Source organism: Nerophis lumbriciformis, linkage group LG14 (genome assembly GCF_033978685.3).
Source record: "Nerophis lumbriciformis linkage group LG14, RoL_Nlum_v2.1, whole genome shotgun sequence".
NCBI lineage: Eukaryota > Metazoa > Chordata > Actinopteri > Syngnathiformes > Syngnathidae > Nerophis > Nerophis lumbriciformis.
Genome location: NC_084561.2, coordinates 34,479,661 through 34,502,787, shown reverse-complemented (window position 1 = coordinate 34,502,787; position 23,127 = coordinate 34,479,661). Strand labels below are relative to the sequence as shown.

The 23,127-nt window shown below is 40.4% G+C and overlaps 1 protein-coding gene across 4 annotated transcripts in view; it reads left to right on the top strand.

Moving 5' to 3' along the window:
- tns3.2 (tensin 3, tandem duplicate 2) overlaps nt 1-23,127 on the top strand; it is a 135,220-nt gene that overhangs the window by 1,042 nt on the left and 111,051 nt on the right. For 3 of the 4 annotated variants that reach the window (XM_061975572.2, XM_061975571.2, XM_061975569.2), the window contains exons 2-3: nt 14,871-15,678; nt 22,098-22,249. In XM_061975572.2, the coding sequence (XP_061831556.2) occupies nt 15,060-15,678; nt 22,098-22,249 (771 nt within the window). In that variant the 5' untranslated portion in view covers nt 14,871-15,059. Of the gene's footprint in view, nt 1-14,870; nt 15,679-22,097; nt 22,250-23,127 lie in introns of those variants that run through there. The other variant, XM_061975573.2, reaches the window with a different exon arrangement.

Here is a 23,127-nt window from a genome sequence, read left to right as displayed (position 1 = left end):
AACATATAAGGGTTAGGGTTAGGGATGATGTTTGATAAGAAATTATCGAGTTCGAGCCTATTATCGAATCCTCTTATCGAACCGATTCCTTATCGATTGTCTTATCGAGTCCAGATAGGTTGTTGTATATGGAAAAAAAACACAATATTTGGTTTAACAAAAGCTCACTTTTATTATATAAGAAAAAAATAAAATCTAATAAATAAATAAATATTGACTGTTATCCCCCTAAAAAAATAAAATAAAATACATAAATATTGACTGTTGTTACCCAAAGTATATTAAGTGGGATTTTTCAGAAAAACAAATATATACAGTAACACAAAAACAACCTGTCTCTGTGATCACTATAGGTGTATAAATAATAATATAGTGTTAAATAAAATCAGTCCCTTGGGCACAAAACTGAAAATAATACAGCTCTCCAAAAAGTGCACTTCTGCTGCTATTGGAACATAACTGTTTGTTATGATGCTTTGACATTTTTGAACTTTATTTCTTTATTGAAAGAAAATTCTATGAAGAGAAAAGTCGTTTACAAATGTGGTTACAATACTAAAAAAATGAAAAGTTAAAGCTAAAAAAAGAAATACACTTTATTGAGTTAACATTATTTCTTTATAGGGGGAAAGATGTGATGTTATGAGCTAGGGAATATAACAACTACACTACCCAGCATGCAACGGGAGTGACAAGCATGCGCGGTAGCCCCGAAAAGTGTTGTTGCATGTCGCCACCCGGCAGCTAAGAATGAGGTTATGAGCACGCTGTGAAAGTAAACGTCAAGAACTCAGCCAACACGCCTCGTCTGCATTATTTATAATTAGACAGACAACACATATACAGTGTGATTTTGTTTTGTTTACAAGGAAAGAAAAACAAAAGTTAAAAAAGGGAGATATTTGTTGTATATATATGTATGTGCTGCGGTTGCTTTAAGAACGTTGCGACAGCTGCCGTAAAGGAGGTGCGTTGCTAGCCTGGTTGCTATGTTTCCGGTTGGTCGTAAAAGTGTTCGTCATGTGTTTGTACCCTGCTCAAATCTCTCAGCAAAGTTATTCATTGGATTATACCTTTTATTTTGAACTTTATTACACCTTGGAGCGCTTTTTCCGGTCCATTGTTTTTCCTGCTTTCCCTATCGGCGCCTAATGACTGAGCTACGTGACGTCATTTCTTGTGATGTCTCACGGGGCATTTCTTGTGGGGCGGGATTCGTTCCCAGGGATTCGAATAAAGAACCAACTCTTTTTCTTTACTATAATGGGTACCAGTTCTCAAAAAGGGATTAGAGTCCGAGGATTCGGTTCTTTTCTTATCGAACAACCGGGAAAACCGGTTTCTAGTATCATCCCTACTTAGGGTTACTAATAAGCAATACTTCTGAGGTTATTGAGGGAAGACTCTTAGTTAATGGCTTACTGGTTGTATAATAAGGCCATGCAGAATAAGGCATTCATAAGTACGGCGTGGCGCGGGTTGGGAGAGTGGCCGTGCCAGCAACCTGAGGGTTCCTGGTTCGATCCCCACCTTCTACACTGCAAAAGGTCAGTGTTCCAAAACAAAATTAGGGGTATTTTACTTGAACTAAGCAAAGTTATCTGCCAATAGAACAAGACAATTTGGCTTGTCAAGACTTTCCAAAACATGTAAAATTAGCTAACCTCAATGAAATCCAAAAATACCTTAAAATAAGACTTATCACTAATAACAAGTGCACTTTTCTTGGTAGAAAAAAAAGAGACCTTTTTGCTCAATATGTTGAAAAATATTCTTAAATTAATTCATGCTAGAGCCATTATCTTGACATAATGATATGCGCTTGGCATCATGATTTTTTTTCCATGCTCGAAATAAGAAATGATTACTTTAAAAAAGTAGTTTTATACTTGTGAGTTGCAACAATTGATATTTTAGTTTCAAGCATGTTTTACTCAATATAGGTAATCAAATCTCAGCAACAAGCTGTAATATCTTACTGAGATCATTTAGGATCAAAACCCTTAAAACAAGTAAAACACTCTAGCATAAAATGTGCTTACTGAGAATAATTATCTTATCAGACAGAAAATAAGCAAATGTCACCCTTATTTGAGATATTTAATCTTACTTAGATTTCAGTTTTTGCAGTGTACCAACCTACCATGAAATGTTTAACGTGGACCCCGACTTAAACAAGTTGAAAAACGTATTCGGGTGTTACCATTTAGTGGTCAATTGTACGGAATATGTACTGTACTGTGCAATCTACTAATAAAAGTCTCAATCAATCAATCAAAAGTCACGTCCGTAGTGTCCTTGAGCAAGACACTTCACCCATGCTCCTGATGGGTCGTGGTTAGGGCCTTACATGGCAGCTCCCACCATCAGTGCGTGAATGTGTGTGTGAATGGGTGAATTTGGAAAAAATGTCAAAGCGCTTTGAATACCTTGAAGGTAGAAAAGCGCTATACAAGTATAACCCATTTACCATTTACTTAATAATGACTAATTAAGAGCCAATATCTTACTAATTTGCATGTTAAAGGGGAACATTATCACAATTTCAGAAGGGTTAAAACCATTAAAAATCAGTTCCCAGTGGCTTCTTTTATTTTTCAAAGTTTTTTTCAAAATTTTACCCATCACGCAATATCCCTAAAAAAAGCTTCAAAGTGCCTGGTTTTAACCATCGTTATATACACCCGTCCATTTTCCTGTGACGTCACACAGTGATGCCAACACAAACAAACATGGCGCATAGGACAGCAAGCTATAGCGACATTAGCTCGGATTCAGACTCGGATTTCAGCGACTTAAGCGATTCAACAGATTACGCATGTATTGAAACGGATGGTTGTAGTGTGGAGGCAGGTAGCGAAAACGAAATTGAAGAAGAACCTGAAGCTATTGAGCCATATCGGTTTGAACCGTATGCAAGCGAAACCGACGAAAACGACACGACAGCCAGCGACACGGGAGAAAGCGAGGACGAATTTGGCGATCGCCTTCTAACCAACGATTGGTATGTGTTTGTTTGGCATTAAAGGAAACTAACAACTATGAACTAGGTTTACAGCATATGAAATACATTTGGCAACAACATGCACTTTGAGAGTGCAGACAGCCCAATTTTCATCAATTAATATATTCTGTAGACATACCCTCATCCGCTCTCTTTTCCTGAAAGCTGATCTGTCCAGTTTTGGAGTTGATGTCAGCAGGCCAGGGAAGCTAGGGTTGATATTCTTCTCTTGATCATCTTCGGTGGCATAAGGGACGGTGTGAGCCAAGACATCCAGGGGATTTAGCTCGCTCGTCTGCGGGAACAAACTGCCGCCATTGCTTGCCGTGCTAGCGAGGTCCTTTGTCCCTGAATTGCTCACACACTCTGGCAGATTCAATGGGGGTCTGGCGGCAGATTTCGTTGACTTTATCGTTGGAAATGCATCTGCTTTGAATGTCGCAGGATATCCACACATTATTGCCATCTCTGTCGTAGCATAGCTTTCGTCGGTAAAATGTGCGGAACAAACGTCCAATTTCTTGCCACTTTCGCATCTTTGGGCCACTGGTGCAACTTGAATCCGTCCCTGTTCGTGTTGTTACACCCTCCGACAACACACCGACGAGGCATGATGTCTCCAAGGTACGGAAAACAGTCGAAAAAACGGAAAATAACAGAGCTGATTTGACTCGGTGTTTGTAATGTGTTTGAGAAAATGGCGCATTGCTTCCCGATGTGACGTCACGTTGTGACGTCATCGCTCCGAGAGCGAATAATAGAAAGGCGTTTAATTTGCCAAAATTCACCCATTTAGAGTTCGGAAATCGGTAAAAAAAATATATGGTCTTTTTTCTGCAACATCAAGGTATATATTGACGCTTACATAGGTCTGGTGATAATGTTCCCCTTTAAATAAGCAACTAATTAATGGTGAATATGTGTTCCCCATACTAAAGTGTTACCAAACATTTAACTATAAAAATAATAAATACATAAAATATATCAGAGAAAATAAAATGGACTAAAATCACACAACTCTAATGCTGGTTTAAAAGCCAAATAGTAAAAATATGTTTTAAGACGTGATTCAAAACTCATTAAAGAGGGAGTCCGAAATAGCAAGAAAGATATTGTTCCAAAGTTTTGGAACCACAGCAGAAAAAGCACGATCACCTCTGGATTTTAAACGGGTTTTTGGGACGACAAGAAGAAACCGATCAGCTGACCTCAGAGACCTTGTGGGGGTGTACATTTTTTTAAAAGGTCTGACATATATTGTTAAGAGATTTAAAAACAAACGACAATATGTTTAAGTGAATTCTAAAATGAACTGGGAGCCAGTTCAGGATGCTAAAATGGGGGTCATGTGTTCATTTTTTTTGTGCCAGTTAAAAGGCGAGCAGCAGCATTTTGGACTAACTGCAATGGAGCGATTGAGGCCTGGTTCATTCCAACGTAAAGGGAGTTGCAGTAGTCTAAACGTGATGAAATAAAAGCATGTATGACCCGCTCAAAGTCATTAAAAGATAAAACTGATTTAATTTTTGCTAAAAGTCTTAGATGATAAAAACTCGATCTTACAATGGAGTTAACCTTCTGCTCCAATTTAAAATCATTGTCGAACTTAAAACCAAGATTTGAGACTGTTGGCTTTAAATAAGGCATTGGGGTGTCCCGGTCACTGGGGGGAGCATTCTGTTTGACTTTGGAGTCAAATAAAATGAGTTCCGTCTTGTTCTCATTTTAGTTTAGAAAGTTTACCGCAGTTTGTGGGCACACCTGAATGGGTGAGACCTGTTATGTGATTTTACCATGCATGTCTGGTATTTATGGCCTCTCCGTGCTCCTATAGTCCTGGTATGCACTGCATGTGTTGATGCAAGCAGTGTACGGCACACTCTGATAAACTCTGCAGTCTCGGCCAGAAGTGTACATGAGTAAATATGAATGTCGTATATATTTTTGGCTCATAATGACTTATTTGAACTGCTCTTTTTGTGTTGAGCAGTCGTCCATTGTTTGTCGCGTTTGGGACATGACCGAGGTAAACACATTTCCTCTATTTCCTAGGATTATTATTATTTAACATTGAACAAGACCCATTTAGTCACCTTTACTCTTGTGTCACCCAATATAGTAGCCTTGAGTGTGCTCTACTTTTATAGTAGGCTACTCACCATGCATGGAGGAGCCTCTAAATGTCATTGCTATGGCCTTCACCAGGCCACTACAACACAGCCACACTAGCGGTGGGAATCTTTGGGCACCTCACGTTTCGACTACAATTTAGGGGCTACGATTTGATAAAAAAATCTATAATTATTATATTGTATATTTTTAATACTATATATTGTATATAGAGATGTCCGATGATATCGGACTGCCGATATTATCGGCCGATAAATGCTTTAAAATGTAATATCGTAAATTATCGGTTTCAAAATTATCGGCATCGGTTTAAAAAAGTAAAATGTATGACTTTTTAAAACGCTGGTTCGTAGACATCCAAACCAATTTCCAGACCTTGGCAAAGTAGTGCCAGAGCTACAGTAACTTTTACTGAGACACAATTGGTTTGGAAATAACCTTAATAATCTTCCTCAACGTGTGTACTTTAAAGCAAATTCTCCTTCTTCTTAGATATTCACCAAGTTCTTTGGACTTTGCCATTGTTCTGAGGCTCTATTGAGTTCTGTCAAACAATTATTACAATTATTTTATCCTAGCGCCATAGAGGCACTATCAGCTGAGATCTTTCATGATCATGGACAATAAGTTAATAAGACTTGACCTTGTCAAGCCATAATACATTTTTGAATCTTTTTCACTGCTTGGACTATTTACTGCAGTCCTTCTAAGAGATATAGTAATAACAACTTTATAGACAAATTATACTATTTATAGTCACGGTGGAGAGTGAGTAGGAACAACATATTTTCTTCTTTCTATGGGCGGTTAACAGAAAATATTTGAAAAGCACTGATTTACTGTATTTGACGGTATATATATATATATATATATATATATATATATATATATATATATATATATATATATATATATATATATATATTATTTTGACCCTGTGTAAATTAAGAAAAAAAAACGACCTGGAAATGCAACATATTTTCATGAAAGAACTTGCTCAATACTTGACTTTCCAGCATGCCTCTAACAAGTAGTGTATTGTGTAGTCTGTTAAAGTATAACGGTAAGAGTGAATGAGAATGCTTGACTGTGTTCTCAGTATGCCTGAGCAATCAGTCCCTTCTGACCTCAGGCAGACTTGTATGACAGACATGTTCTTTGCGTCACATGCCTACTTACAAAAACACACACGGAGACAGCCTAGTACTGTACACTTCTTCTGGTAGGGTGTCAAGGGGAGATGGCAACGATCCAATGTTTATTTGGACCAAATCCAAAACCAGTGAAGTTGGCACGTTGTGTAAATGGTAAATAAAAACAGAATACAATGATTTGCTAATCCTTTTCAACCTATATTCAATTTAACAGACTGCAAAGACAAGATACTTAACATTCGAACTGGTAAACTTTGTTATTTTTTTTCAAATATTAGCTCATTTGGAATTTGATGCCTGCAACATGTTTTAAAAAAGCTGGCACGAGTAGCAAAAAAGACTGAGAAAGTTGAGGACTGTCATCAACTATTTATTTGGAACATCCCACAGGTGAAAAGGCTAATTGGGAACCGGTAGGTGCCATGATTGGGTATAAAAGATAGAAATTCAGATAGAAGATAGAATTCAGATAGAAGGTTCCTCCTCGGACGTACTGCAAGTGAAAAAGGGTGTCCCTCAAGGTTCTGTGTTGGGCCCCTTATTATTCACTATTTACATAAATAATCTTGGACAGAATATTCCGAACTCAACTTTCCATTTCTATGCTGATGATACTGTCATATACTGCACAGCACCCACTCCTGCTGAGGCCTTTAAATATCTACAACATGCATTTGACAGAGTACAAGAACAACTTTGCTATCTTCAACTGGTTTTAAATGCAGAGAAAACAAAGTGTATGCTCTTTACCACATCAAAAACTGTAAGATCATCACTGTGTGAGAACATTTTAACAAGAAATGGGCAACAAATTATGTTAGTATCTGCTTTTAAATATTTAGGATTTTTAATTGATGACCACTTGAGTTTTAAGGAGCACATTCAGTATGTTGTAAAAAAACTGAAACTTTTACTGGGATTTTATTATAGAAACAAGTCTTGCTTTTCTTTTACTGTGAAACAGAAATTGGTGGAAACAACCTTTTTACCTGTTATTGACTATGGAGATGTGTTGTACATGAATGCTACTGCTGGTTGTCTCCACAAGCTGGATAGTGTGTACCACGGGGCACTGAGATTCATCACCAACTGCGCTCCCCTTACTCACCATTGTTTGTTATACTCAATGGTTAACTGGACATCTTTATGTGCTCGACGCCTCAATCATTGGTATGTTTTCATCTACAAAACCATTCTGGGTATCACTCCATCTTATCTGTCTTGTCTTTTAACAAAGAAACAAGGAAGTCACAATCTTCGTTCAATGGATGTTCTGCAATTTGTTGTCCCCAAAGTAAGAACTGAACTGGGCAAGAAAGCATTTAGGTTTTCAGCACCGAAGGCTTGGAATAACCTACAATCGAACATTAAACTTCAAACCCTAGTTACGCTGAATGAGTTTAAAGCTTCTGTGAAAGGACTGCAGTCTACCTTGTCTGTATGCACATGTGTCATGTGAGCAAGTTTTAATGTTGTAAATGTGATGTTTTATGTATTTGTTTACTGTTTATAATGTAACCTTGCTGCTGCCCTCTTGGCCAGGTCTCCCTTGGAAAAGAGATCTTTGATCTCAATGGGATTTTACCTGGTTAAATAAAGGCTAATAATAATAATAAAAGCAGCTTCCATGAAATGCTCAGTCTTTCACAAACAAGGATGGGGCGAGGGTCACCACTTTGTGAACAAATCTGTGAGCAAATTGTCGAACAGTTTAAGAACAACATTTCTCAACGAACTATTGCAAGGAATTTCGGGATTTCACCATCTACGATCCGTAATATCATTAAAAGGTCCAGAGAATATAGAGAAATCACTGTGATCTTCGATCCCTCAGGCGGTACTGCATCAAAAACCGACATCAGTGTGTAAAGGATATCACCACATGGGATCAGGAACACTTCAGAAAACCACTGTCAGTAACTACAGTTTGTCGCTACAAGTTACAACTCTACTATGCAAAGCCAAAGCCATTTATCAACAACACCCAGAAACGCCGCCGGCTTCCCTGGGCCCGAGCTTATCTCAGATGGACTGATGCAAAGTGGAAAAGTGTTCTGTGGTCTGATGAGTCCACATTTCAAATTGTTTTTAGAAACTGTGGACATGGTGTCCTCCGGATCAAAGAGGAAAAGAACCATTCGGACTGTTACAGGCGCAAAGTTGAAAAGCCAGCATCTGTGATGGTATGGGGGTGTATTAGTGCCCAAGGCATGGGTAACTTACACATCTGTGAAAGCACCATTATTGCTGAAAGGTACATACAGGTTTTGGAGCAACATATGTTGCCATCCAATCAACGTCTTTTTCATGGACGCCCCTGCTTATTTCGGCAAAACAATGCCAAGCCACATGTTACAACAGAGTGGCTTCTTAGTAAAAGAGTGTGGGTACTAGACTGGCCTGCCTGTAGTCCAGACCTGTCTTCCATTGAAAATGTGAGGCGCATTATGAAACCTAAAATACAAAAACGGAGACTGTTGAACAACTTAAGCTGTACATCAAGCAAGAATGGGAAATAATTCCACCTGAAAAGCTTAAAAAATTAGTCTCCTCAGTTCCCAAACGTTTACTGAGTGTTGTTAAAAGGAAAGGCCATGTAACACAGTGGTAAACATGCCCCTGTGCCAACTTTTTTGCAATGTGTTGCTGCCATTAAATTCTAAGTTAATGATTATTTGCAACAAAAAAATTGTGTTTCTCAGTTGGAACATTAGATATCTTGTCTATGCAGTCTATTCAATTGAATATAAGTGGAAAAGGATTTGCAAATCATTGTATTCTGTTTTTATTTACGATTTACACAACGTGCCAACTTCACTGGTTTTGGGTTTTGTATGTGCTGATGTTTAAGTAATTTCTGTAAAAGTGTCAAAGGTACAGAATCAATTTAGTGGTTGCCAGTCAAATGGCAATGTACTTTCATCACGTACTTCTTTGACCAGTTGGGGCTTTATGCTTTAATCACAGTTTGACTCTGTTTGTCATAGTGGTGGGCAATTCATCTAAGAATTGGTTGCGATTAATTCTCTTGATAGCACATCTTGAAAGAGGCTCATATGTCATTGGACCCTGAGTATGCTCCAATCTTTAGACCGATCATATCTGATGCACTATGCAGCAATTCACTTCGGTGTGGCATTTGTTAGCTTCTTTTGCTTTTGTATATGAATACTTCTCCCACACACACACCATCATGTTTGTTCGGGTAACTTGATGGTACTCCGGCGATATAAAATGTCTACTTTGCAGTGGATACAAGTGACCTTGGCTCCATCAACTCCACTGTCTCTAAGAGATTTAAAAGAAAAATTGTCCGTGTAAGAGTCTGGAACCTTTCTCCATGTTTTCTTTACCAGTTCTTCTTTTTCCTGTAAATTCAACAAAATTGCTTTCAGAAAGCTAAGGACTGCATGGGCAAAACTTACCATAACATACCATACTAAATTCATAAAAAATAGACGGATAATAAGTTAAGTTAAAGTACCAATAATTGTCTCACACACACTGGGTGTGGTGAAATCTCTCCTCCGCATTTGACCCATCCTCTTGTTCACCCCCTGGGAGGTGAGGGGAGCAGTGGGCAGCAGCGGTGCCACGCCCGGGAATCATTTTTGGTGATTTAAAGGCCTACTGAAACCCACTACTACCGACCACGCAGTCTGATAGTTTATATATCAATGATGAAATCTTAACATTGCAACACATGCCAATACGGCTAAAGTGCAATTTTAAATTTTGCGCGAAATATCCTGCTGAAAACGTCTCGGTATGATGACGTCAGCGCGTGACGTCACGGATTGTAGAGGACATTTTGGGACAGCATGGTGGCCAGCTATTAAGTCGTCTGTTTTCATCGCAAAATTCCACAGTATTCTGGACATCTGTGTTGGTGAATCTTTTGCAATTTGTTCAATGAAAAATGGAGACAGCAAAGAAGAAAGCTGTAGGTGGGAAGCGGTGTATTGCGGCAGGTGCCGGATAACGCACCCCCGCCGTAGAACGCACCCCCTGACTGTTGTGCCGGATAACACAGCCGGTGTTTCATTGTTTACATTCCCGGAAGATGACAGTCAAGCTTTACCATTGGCCTGTGGAGAACTGGGACAATAGAGACTCTTACCAGGAGGACTTTGAGATGGATATTCAGACGCGGTACCGTGAGTACGCATGCAGCTGCGGCTTCCAAACATTTGATCGCTTGCCCGTACGTGCGTGCCGCTATGTGCATGTCACGTACGTAACTTTGGGGAACTATATGTGCTGTATGAACTTTGGGGAGGTGAACGGGATTGAGTGTGTTGTGCAGGTGTTTGAGTTGCATTGGCGGGTTATACGGACGGGAGGGGGGAGGTGTTTGTTATGCGGGATTAATTTGTGGCATATCAAATATAAGCCTGGTTGTGTTGTGGCTAATAGAGTATATATATGTCTTGTGTTTATTTACTGTTTTAGTCATTCCGAGCTGAATATCAGGTCCCACCCGCCTCTCACAGCATCTTCCCTATCTGAATCGCTCCCACTGCCCTCTAGTCCTTCACTCTCACTTTCCTCATCCCCAAATTTTTCATCCTCGCTCAAATTAATGGGGAAATCATCGCTTTCTCGGTCCGAATCGCTCTCGCTGCTGGTGGCCATGATTGTAAACAATGTGCAGATGTGAGGAGCTCCACAACCTGTGACGTCACGCTACTCGTCTGCTACTTCCGTTACAGGCAAGGCTTTTTTATCAGCGACCAAAAGTTGCAAACTTTATCGTCAATGTTCTCTACTAAATCCTTTCAGCAAAAATATGGCAATATCGTGAAATGATCAAGTATGACACATAGAATGGACCTGCTATCCCCGTTTAAATAAGAAAATTGCATTTCAGTAGGCCTTTTACCCCGAATTCCAACCCTTGATGCTGAGTGCCAAGCAGGGAGGTAATGGGTCCCATTTTTATAGTCTTTGGTATGACTCAGCCGGGGTTTGAACTCACAACCTACCGATCTCAGGGCGGACACTCTAACCACTAGGCCACTGAGTAGGTAATAACAAGAACAAGATCATCAAAGATCATCCGTATACGACAGCACGCTAGTGTTTTTAGGAATGAGTTTAGTGTGGTTGTTTTGTTTTTGTTATTTCTGCCATTCAGTGACATTGACTGGTGGCATTTTTCCAAAATGTACATAATTTCTCAGCAAACCGGAATTGCACTCCGCAAGACACCACATTCTGGCAAGGCTGAACAATCCTAACTTGAACCACCATCATATTGAAAGTAGAAATTTCAAATGTGCACCTCATATGGCAAGGGTGTCAAACTCTGGCCCGCGGGCCAAATTTGGCCCGCCGTGTAATTTCATTTGGCCCTTGAGGCAATATCAAATTAACACTAGAGCTGGCCCGCCGGTATTATACAGCGGCAGTTCCGCTGTAACACAGCAAATTCTCATACTTGCCAACCCTCCCGATTTTCCCGGGAGACTCCCGAAGTTCAGTGCCCTTCCCGAAAATCTCCTGGGGCAACCATTCTCCCGAATTTCTCCCGATTTCCACCCAGACAACAATATTGGGGGTGTGCCTTAAAGGCACTGCCTTTAGCGTTCTCTACAGCCTGTCGTCACGTCCGCTTTTCCTCCATACAAACAGCGTGCCGGCCCAGTCACATAATATATGCGGCTTCTACACACACACAAGTGAATGCAATGCATACTTGGTCAACAGCCATACAGGTCACACTGAGGGTGGCCGTATAAACAACTTTAACACTGTTACAAATATGCGCCACACTGTGAACCCACACCAAACAAGAATGACAAACACATTTCGGGAGAACATCCGCACCGTAACACAACAGAACAAATACCCAGAACCCCTTGCAGCACTAACTCTTCTGGGACGCTACAAATACACCCCCCGCTACCACCAAATCCCGCCCCCCCCAACCCCGCCCACAGGACGACTAACTGGCAAAACAGGCTTAAATAATAGTCTCTGATTAAAGCAGGTGCGTGAGTCAAACACATGAGACAGGTGAAACTAATCAGTCGTCATGGAAACTAAAACAAACAAGGTAGCGCAAACAGGAACTCATGTCTTAAACCGAAAATAACAAAAAACATGATCCAGACCACAGATCATGACACAACTAATGTATTGTTCTTAATGGAAAGGCAACAAGACAACCGCTTGTTACTCTCAGGGTCTCCTAGCCGCTCAGGCAAATCATATTGTCTAAAAATGCATTTTTCCATCGATAACATGACATCATCGCGCCAAGTGCGTGCTCTTTCAGTCAATTAGTGCACATATATACAGCCCGGGCCCCGGCCAAAAATTTTTTAATTGTAATTTTGAAGAATTCGTCTGAATGTGCATGAACTATTTCTGTTCAAAATTGTTTGAAATGTCAAATGTTTAAATATTAACCGTCAGTTTACTGTACTGTGCCAACTGTACTACTACATGAGTACGTATTTTCTATTGTTTCATTGAAAATAAAACAGCAAAGTCCATTTGGCTGTCATCTGTTTTAATTATGAGACACAATTGTGTCAAAGTCATGATTTTTTTTTTTCAAGCTTGAAATAAGAAATTATTACTTTAAAAAAGTAGTTTTATACTTGTGATTAGAGATGTCGATAAATGCTTTAAAATGTAATATCGGAAATTATCGGTATGGTTTTTTTTATTATCGGTATCGTTTTTTAAAATTTTTTATTTTTTTATTAAATCAACATAAAAAACACAAGCTACACTTACACTTAGTGCACCAAACCAAAAAACCTCCCTCTCCCATTTACACTCATTCACACTCATTCACACAAAAGGGTTGTTTCTTTCTGTTATTAATATTCTGGTTCCTACATTATATATCAATATATATCAATACAGTCTGCAAGGGATACAGTCCGTAAGCACACATGATTGTGCGTGCTGCTGGTCCACTAATAGCACTAAACTTTAATTGTTAATTTTACAAATTTTCATTAATTATTAGTTTCTATGTAACTGTTTTTTATATTGTTTTACTTTCTTTTTTATTCAAGAAAATGTTTTTAATTTATTTATCTTATTTTGTATTTTTTTAAAAAAAGGACCTTATAATAAAATAACAGTGGATTATATTTTATATCGCGCTTTTCTTTTATTATCTTCACTATACCTGGTTGTCCAAATTAGGCATAATAATGTGTTAATTCCACGACTGTATATATCGGTATCGGTTGATATCGGTATCGGTAATTAAGAGTTGGACAATATCGGAATATCGGATATCGGCAAAAAAGCCATTATCGGACATCCCTACTTGTGAGTGTTGATGACACAGCTTTGCAACACTTGATATTCTAGTTTCAAGCATGTTTTACTCATTATAGGTCATAAAATCTCAGCAACAAGCTGTAATATCTGACTGAGATCATTTAGGACCAAAACCCTTAAAACAAGTAAAACACTCTAAGATTAAATCTGCTTAGTGAGAAGAATTATCTTATCAGACAGAAAATAAGCAAATATCACCCTTATTTGAGATATTTAATCTTACTTAGATTTCAGTTTTTGCAGTGTAAATACAGACCACTTGTAGCGGCTTTGCGTTGTGTATCGATCTTCCCTTACTGCCACCCCATCCGAGCAGGGTGTGAACCTACATTGCCCAATTGAGAGAGAAGTGTGCTAGCCACTAGGCTAAAATCCTGAGCTGCTAACCCTAGAGCAGGGCTCGGCAACCCGCGCCGCCAGAGTGGCTCTCTGGAGCTTTTTAAAAAATGGAAAAAGATGAGGGGAAAAAAATCTATATTTTGTTTTAATATGGTTTCTGTAGGAGGACAAACATGACACAAGCCTCCCTAATTGTTACAAAGCACACTGTTTATATTAAACATGCTTCACTGATTCGAGTATTTGGCGAGCGCCGTTTTGTCCGACTAATTTTGGCGGTCCTTGAACTCACCGTAGTTTGTTTACATGTATAACTTTCTCCGACTTTCTAGGACGTGTTTTATGCCACTTCTTTTTCTGTCTCATTTTGTCCACCAAACTTTTAACATTGTGCATGAAAGGTGAGTTTTGTTGATGTTATTGACTTGTGTGGAGTGCTAATCAGACATATTTGGTCACTGCATGACTGCAAGCTAATCAATGTTAACATGCTATTTAGGCTAGCTATATGTACATATTGCATCATTGTGCCTCATTTGTAGCTATATTTGAGGTCATATAGTTTCCTTTAAGTCCTCTTAATTCAATGTATATCTCATGACACACTATCTGTATGTAATATGGCTTTTAATTTTTTGCGGCTCCAGACAGATTTGTTTTTGTATTTTTGGTCCAATATGGGTCTTTCAACATTTTGGGTTGCCGACCCCTGCCCTAGGGCTAGCACACTCTTTGAGCTTTACGAATGTACCATGAATTGATTTACGTGGACTCCGATTTAAACAAGTTGAAAAGCTTATTCGGGTGTTACCATTTAGTGGTCAATTGTACGGAATATGTACGGTACTGTGCAATCTACTAATAAAAGTCTCAATCAATCAATCAAAAACACTTACCGCAGCCACCTAATAAGCCCAGTTATTATGTCTTCACAGTTGAACACCGACGGCCCGTGCTCAGAAGAGGATGAGGGGGACCAATTATGAGGAAGACTCTCCAAGAACCCAGCTGCAGTGAACGAGTCCATCTACCAGTAGTAATCCAAGCCTCTGTTCTGGCCTGTAGACGTTGACTAGCAGCACAACTCACAACCAGGCGAGCTGGCAACAGGATTTCTTGGGGGCATGACTGAGCTGGGGTCATCCGATGAAACAAAGACGGGGATGTCTGGAAATGGAGAGGCTTCCTCCAACGAAAGGGAGACTGACATACTGGAAGATGACAATGAAGGAGATAGTGTGGCAGCTTCTTTGTCTTTTTCCGGCAATAGTTCTTCCTTTTCCTACAATACCCTGTCTGGCAACGAGCCCATGACATCAGATCGTGGTGACAACTTCACTCACACTTCGGTTCGGCGGCGAATGGAAACTGATAATAACTTGGCACTAAATGGAGTATATGGCTCAGGCGAGGTGCAAAAACTGAAGATGTCACCTTTAGTGTCTCCTCAGACACCAACCAGAGGGATCATCAGCCAGGTGCGTGGAGGTCTGCTGAACGATGGATACAAGTGCACGGATGTGTTAGACACCATGCACTCGACTTATTCCACACATGCTAGTCAAGAGGATGAGTTAGCCTCGTTATCGACAGACGTTGATGACTCAATTGAATATCTGAACCAACTGATTCTAGATTTGGACCCTACTTTTATTCCTGCTCTTCCTGGCTGTGACCCCCTGTCTCGATCCACCTCCCTCAACAGCGGCTGCCTCAGTGATAAAGGAAATACTCATCTGACTGGTAAGACCTTTAAAATTAATTAAAATACTATCCATCATCAGAGGGGGTAGAGGTCTCAGTAGAGTAGTTGCATCAGTATCTAAATGCTGGTTTTTTTTTCTCAGTGATGCAACTACTTGGCATTCTCTCGACGAGCTTCAAGAGGTAGTCACCTGAAATGGTTTTCACTTCACAGGTGTGCTTGAAGCTCATCGAGAGAATGCCAAGAGTGTGCAAAGCAGTAATTAGAGCAAAGGGTGGCTATTTTGAAGAAATTAGAATATAAAACATGTTTTCAGTTTTTTCACTTTTTTTTGTTAAGTACATAACCCCACATGTGTTCATTCGTAGTTGTGATGCCTTCAGTGACAATCTACAATGTAAATAGTCACAAAAATAAAGAAAACACATTGAATGAGGAGAAGGTGTGTCCAAACTTTTGGCCTGTACTCTAAATGAACAACCCCCATAGTCAAAAAGGCTATTACACCTTCCTTAGACCTAGCGAACCGCACAATGTTATCACAACTCAGCCCTGCTTTGTGTAAAGAGAATCAACAACACGTAAAAACGGACAAAGAAACAAGCAGGGTGCAGACACTGTTTAGATGAGAAGGGCATAAGCAAGGTCTAACTAATAATGCTGCACTTAAGGTAAGAAGGAACTTTCATTCAGTAAAAATGCCAAAAAATATTTTAGACTGTTCAAACCCCCTCCACCCCTAAAAAAACAACAAAAAAACCCAACAGTTTGAAGAACAAAAATCATGATTTTACTCAACAAAACAGCCAAAATGAATGAATATCATCCATTTAAAAACATTTTTTGTTCATGAATATTAGAGATGTCTGATAATATCGGGCTGCCGATATTAACGGCTGAGAAATGCTTTAAAATGTAATATCGGAAATTATCGGTATCGATTTCAAAAAGTAAAATTTATGACTTTTTAAAACGCAACTGTACGGAGTGGTACACGGACGTAGGGAGAAGTACAGAGCGCCAATAAACCTTAAAGGCACTGCCTTTGCGTGCTGGCCCAATCACATAATATCTACAGCTATTCACACACACAAGTGAATGCACATCATACTTAGTCAACAGCCACACAGGTCACACTGAGGGTGGCCGTATAAACAACTTTAACACTGTTACAAATATGCGCCACACTGTGAACCCACACCAAACAAGAATGACAAACACATTTCGGGAGAACATCCGCACCGTAACACAACATAAACACAACAGAACAAATACCCAGAACCCCTTGCAGCACTAACTCTTCCCGGACGCTACAATATACACCACCCCCGACCCCACCCACCTCAACCTCCTCATGCTCTCTCAGGGAGAGCATGTCCCAAATTCCAAGCTGCTGTTTTGAGTCATGTTAAATAAAATAATGCACTTTGTGACTTCAATAATAAATATGGCAGTGCCATGTTGGCATTTCTTTTCCATAACTTGAGTTGATTTATTTTGGAAAACCTTGTTACATTGTTTAATGCATCCAGCGGGGCATCACAACAAAATTAGGCATAATAATGTGTTAATTCCACGACTGTATATATCGGTATGGGTTGATATCGGAATCGGTAATTAAGAGTTGGAGAATATCGGAATATCGGATATCGGCAAAAAAGCCATTATCGGACATCTCTAATGAATATATCTTCTTCGTGACGAGCTCAGTAGTCAGCACGCTCGCCTCTCACACTGGCAACCTGGGTTCATGCCCCGCTCTGAGCAGTAGGAAAAAACAACGCAGCCGAGAGAGGGAGAGAGTACACAATCGCTATACGAAGCTGAGCTGTCTTTGATTGACAGCTATGAACCAATCATTGCATTCCACCGTCAAAATCGGGGCCCCCCCTGAATGCCCCTGGGCTCCAGCCCAGGTAAGCCCGTGCCTTAAAGTACCAGTAGAGTGGAGAAACAAGTTGACTTCTTATGCTTATTTGTGATGAATTGTTTCCATTGAACCATATCCAATTGTGTTTACAATCCGCAAAGTATGTGAAAACACCGTTTATACATCACAAAATGCCATAACTCCAGTTAGCCGTTTTGAATATTCCGCTCCGACTACCTTCGGCTATTTTCGGAGATTGACATCACTGGAGTACCGCTTCTGCAATCTGACCATGTTATCAGATCAGTCATAGTAGAAATATGCAATAATTGGAAAGAGGTGTGGTGTATCATTCACAATAGTTATGCAAGACAAGAACACATATGCATGGCTTTGTTATACATTCAAAATCCGGATTGGCAGACCGGGGTGGTGGTTCCTATCTTTAAGAAGGGGAACCGGAGGGTGTGTTCTAACTATCGTGGGATCACACTCCTCAGCCTTCCCGGTAAGGTCTATTCAGGTGTACTGGAGAGGAGGCTACGCCGGATAGTCGAACCTCGGATTCAGGAGGAACAGTGTGGTTTTCGTCCTGGTCGTGGAACTGTGGACAAGCTCTATACTCTCGGTAGGGTCCTTGAGGTTGCATGGGAGTTTGCCCAACCAGTCTACATGTGTTTTGTGGACATGGAGAAGGCATTCGACCGTGTACCCCGGGAAGTCCTGTGGGGAGTGCTCAGAGAGTATGGGGTAACGGACTGTCTGATTGTGGTGGTCCGCTCCCTGTATGATCAGTGTCAGAGCTTGGTCCGCATTGCTGGCAGTAAGTCAGACACATTTCCAGTGAGGGTTGGACTCCGCCAAGGCTGCCCTTTGTCACCGATTCTGTTCATAACTTTTATGGACAGAATTTCTAGGCGCAGTCAGGGCGTTGATGGTATCTGGTTTGGTAGCTGCAGAATTAGGTCTCTGCTTTTTGCAGATGATGTGGTCCTGATGGCTTCATCTGGCCAAGATCTTCAGCTCTCACTGGATCGGTCCGCAGCCGAGTGTGAAGCGACTGGGATGGGAATTAGCACCTCCAAGTCCGAGTCCATGGTTCTCGCCCGGAAAAGGGTGGAGTGCCATCTTCGGGTTGGGGAGGAGATCTTGCCCCACGTGGAGGAGTTCAAGTACCTCTGAGTCTTGTTCACGAGTGAGGGAAGAGTGGATCGTGAGGTTGACAGGCGGATTGGTGCGGCGTCTTCAGTAATGCGGACGCTGTATCGATCCATTGTGGTGAAGAAGTAGCTGAGCCGGAAGGCAAAGCTCTCAATTTACCGGTCGATCTACGTTCCCATCCTCACCTATGGTCATGAGCTTTGGGTTATGACCGAAAGGACAAGATCACGGGTACAAGCAGCCGAAATGAGTTTTCTCCGCCGGGTGGCGGGGCTCTCCCTTAGAGATAGGGTGAGAAGTTCTGTCATCCGGGAGGAGCTCAAAGTAAAGCCGCTGCTCCTCCACATCGAGAGGAGCCAGATGAGGTGGTTCGGGCATCTGGTCAGGATGCCACCCGATCGCCTCACTAGGGAGGTGTTTCGGGCACCTCCGACCGGTAGGAGGCCACGGGGAAGACCCAGGACACGTTGGGAAGACTATGTCTCCCGGCTGGCCTGGGAACGCCTTGGGATCCCCCGGGAAGAGCTGGACAAAGTGGCTGGTGAGAGGGAAGTCTGGGCTTCCCTGCTTAGGCTGCTGCCCCCCGCGGCCCTACCTCGGATAAGCGGAAGAATATGGATGGATGGATGGAAATCGTAAATAAACAGCTAACAATTGAGTCAACATTCTGTTGCGCTCATTATACTCTTTCGAAAAACATCCAGAAAGTGCTAACAATATTCCATTTACGTGTTGTGACCTGAAATTTAATCAAATATGAGTGATATTGTTACTATCAGCGCCAACGCAGACGGACTATAGCCGTGCATTGTTAGCAACGAGCTAATGCTATCTTAAGCTGCTATTGTTGACACCATAGACATCTTATAAATAGACGCAGCATCGACCGCTACTGCCTACTGGCGCTGACGAGACGCGGGGCCGCCATCTTGGAGTGGTGATCCGCTCCACTCAGTGCAATTCATTTGGCAGGAGCAATGAACTGTCAGCGCATTTAATTAATCTTACTTCACTGAATATCACTGATTTTCACGTGCTTTTTTGTCATATGTGTAGCTATGATAAAGGACACATGTTTTGACATGTTTTATTATTCATAGTTTGCTTAACAGTAATAGAATATTCTTATATGCTATAAATGACCAGACGTCCGAAATCAAAACTGGGAATATAATCCCAGAGAAGGGGAAAAAAACGGTCAGCTATTTTTAAGTTGAAGAAACAATATGATTAGGATATATATACATGCGTATATCCTACATAAACAATGTACGAATACATTAGATATCCATATATTTTAGGGACCGATAGACTGTATCTCTGTTGCTGCAGCAGCAGAGTTTATTCTGTTTTGACACTTTGTATTGATATTTTGTATTACATTCTTCCCTTAAATGATAATGTTTGCAGTGATTGTTTTATATGTATTTTTTATGTATGTCGCTTTGGATAAAAGCGTCTGCCAAATACTTAAACATAAACATATACAAACCCCGTTTCCATATCAGTTGGGAAATTGTGTTAGATGCAAATATAAACGGAATACAATGATTTGCAAATCCTTTTCAACCCACATTCAATTGAATGCACTACAAAGACAAGATATTTGATGTTCAAACTCATAAACTTTATTTTTTTTTTGCAAATAATAATTAACTTAGAATTTCATGGCTGCAACACGTGCGAAAGTAGTTGGGAAAGGACATATTCACCACTGTGTTACATGGCCTTTCCTTTTAACAACACTCAGTAAACGTTTGGGAACTGAGGAGACACATTTTTGAAGCTTCTCAGGTGGAATTATTTCCCATTCTTGCTTGATGTACAGCTTAAGTTGTTCAACAGTCCGGGGGTCTCCGTTGTGGTATTTTAGGCTTCATAATGCGCCACACATTTTCAATGGGAGACAGGTCTGGACTACAGGCAGGCCAGTCTAGTACCCGCACTCTTTTACTATGAAGCCACGTTGATGTAACACGTGGCTTGGCATTGTCTTGCTGAAATAAGCAGGGGCATCCATGGTAACGTTGCTTGGATGGCAACATATGTTGCTCCAAAACCTGTATGTACCTTTCAGCATTAATGGCGCCTTCACAGATGTGTAAGTTACCCATGTCTTGGGCACTAATACACCCCCATATTATCACAGATGCTGGCTTTTCAACTTTGCGCCTATATCAATGGGGATGGTTATTTTCCTCTTTGGTCCGGAGGACACAACATCCACAGTTTCCAAAAACAATTTGAAATGTGGACTCGTCAGACCACAGAACACTTTTCCACTTTGTATCAGCCCATCTTAAATGAGCTCAGGCCCAGCGAAGGCGACCGAGTTTCTGGTTGTTGTTGATAAGCGGTTTTCGCCTTGCATAGCAGAGTTTTAACTTGCACTTACAGATGTAGCGACCAACTGTAGTTACTGACAGTGGGTTTCTGAAGTGTTCCTGAGCCCATGTGGTGATATCCTTTACACACTGATGTCGCTTGTTGATGCAGTACAGCCTGAGGGATCGAAGGTCACGGGCTTAGCTGCTTACGTGCAGTGATTTCTCCAGATTCTCTGAACCCTTTGATGATATTACGGACCGTAGATGGTGAAATCCCTAAATTCCCTGCAATAGCTGGTTGAAAAAGGTTTTTCTTAAACTGTTCAACAATTTGCTCACGCATTTGTTGACAAAGTGGTGACCCTCGCCCCATCCTTGTTTGTGAATGACTGAGCATTTCATGGAATCTACTTTTATACCCAATCATGGCACCCACCTGTTCCCAATTTGCCGGTTCACCTGTGGGATGTTCCAAATAAGTGTTTGATGAGCATTCCTCAACTTTATCAGTATTTATTGCCACCTTTCCCAACTTCGTTGTCACGTGTTGCTGGCATCAAATTCTAAAGTTAATGATTATTTGCAAAAAAAAAAAAAATGTTTATCAGTTTGAACATCGTCTTTGTAGCATATTCAACTGAATATGGGTTGAAAAGGATTTGCAAATCATTGTATTCCATTTATATTTACATCTAACACAATTTCCCTACTCATATGGAAACGGGGTTTGTACTTGAAGGATAAAATAACGAAATTGGAAAATCAATTGACTGAAAATCAATCTGTTTGTATCACAGTTTTATTGATCTTATAGCAATACTTTGGAATAACGTTTGTTCGTTAACACAAAATAGCTTGGATGTTAATGTTGTCATTTAATTGTAGATTAGCTTCGCTACAGTTCTCCAAAGGATTTGCAAATCATTGTATTCTGTCTTTATTTACGATTTACTCAACGTGCCAACTTCACCGGTTTGGGGTTTTGTACATTTCACAGCAGTACAGATGACTGATTTGATTGCATTGTTTGACTGACTGGCTTCCACATTGTTCAGGTCCTCACTTTGACCCTTTGTTTCATATCTCTACTTTCATACAGGCTGGAAGCGGCAGAAGCAGATCAGCGATGAGACTGACTACTCTAGTCTTTGGATGCTTAACGTTGCTTGTCATGATCCAGGATCAAGAGGGGAAGAACCTCATAGCTTTGGAGGCTCCCTGGTTGACAGGCCCCCTTTCCTATCACCACAGGTAACATTCAGTATCCTCATGTCCTACAATAAAACAGTATTTAACCTTTAATGCAAAGGAATTTGAAAACTGTTGATCAACAAAAATGAATACAGTGAATGTCATTTTATTTAATCGTACTGGATTTACTCAGGATAGGAAGAGCGATAACGTAACAGGAGAACAAATAATAGTCAGTTAGAGTGATGACTATGAGTCTATGATACTGATTAAAAGACAAAGCAAAATGGCCACATTGTTGGTAGTGTGCCTGCTGATCTTAATCTATCTTATTGATGTTTAAATATTAGTGCTTTGCTATTAATACACATTATGTTTATTATTAAACAATGACAAATATATTTGAAAAACACATAAGTTGTGGAGTCATAAGTTATATTGTACAAACCCTGTTTCCATATGAGTTGGGAAATTGTGTTAGATGTAAATATAAATGGAATACAATGATTTGCAAATCCTTTTCAACCCATATTCAATTGAATGCATTACAAAGACAAGATATATCTGATGTTCAAACTGATAAACTTTTTTTTTTTGTTACAAATAATAAACTTAGAATTTCATGGCTGTAACACGTGCCAAAATAGTTGGGAAAGGGCATGTTCACCACTGTGTTACATCACCTTTTCTTTTAACAACACTCAATAAACGATTGGGAACTGAGGAAACTAATTGTTGAAGCTTTGAAAGTGGAATTCTTTCCCATTCTTGTTTTATGTAGAGCTCCAGTCGTTCAACAGTCCGGGGTCTCCGCTGTCGTATTTTACGCTTCATAATGCGCCACACATTTTCGATGGGAGACAGGTCTGGACTGCGGGCGGGCCAGGAAAGTACCCGCACTCTTTTTTTAACGAAGCCACGCTGTTGTAACACGTGCT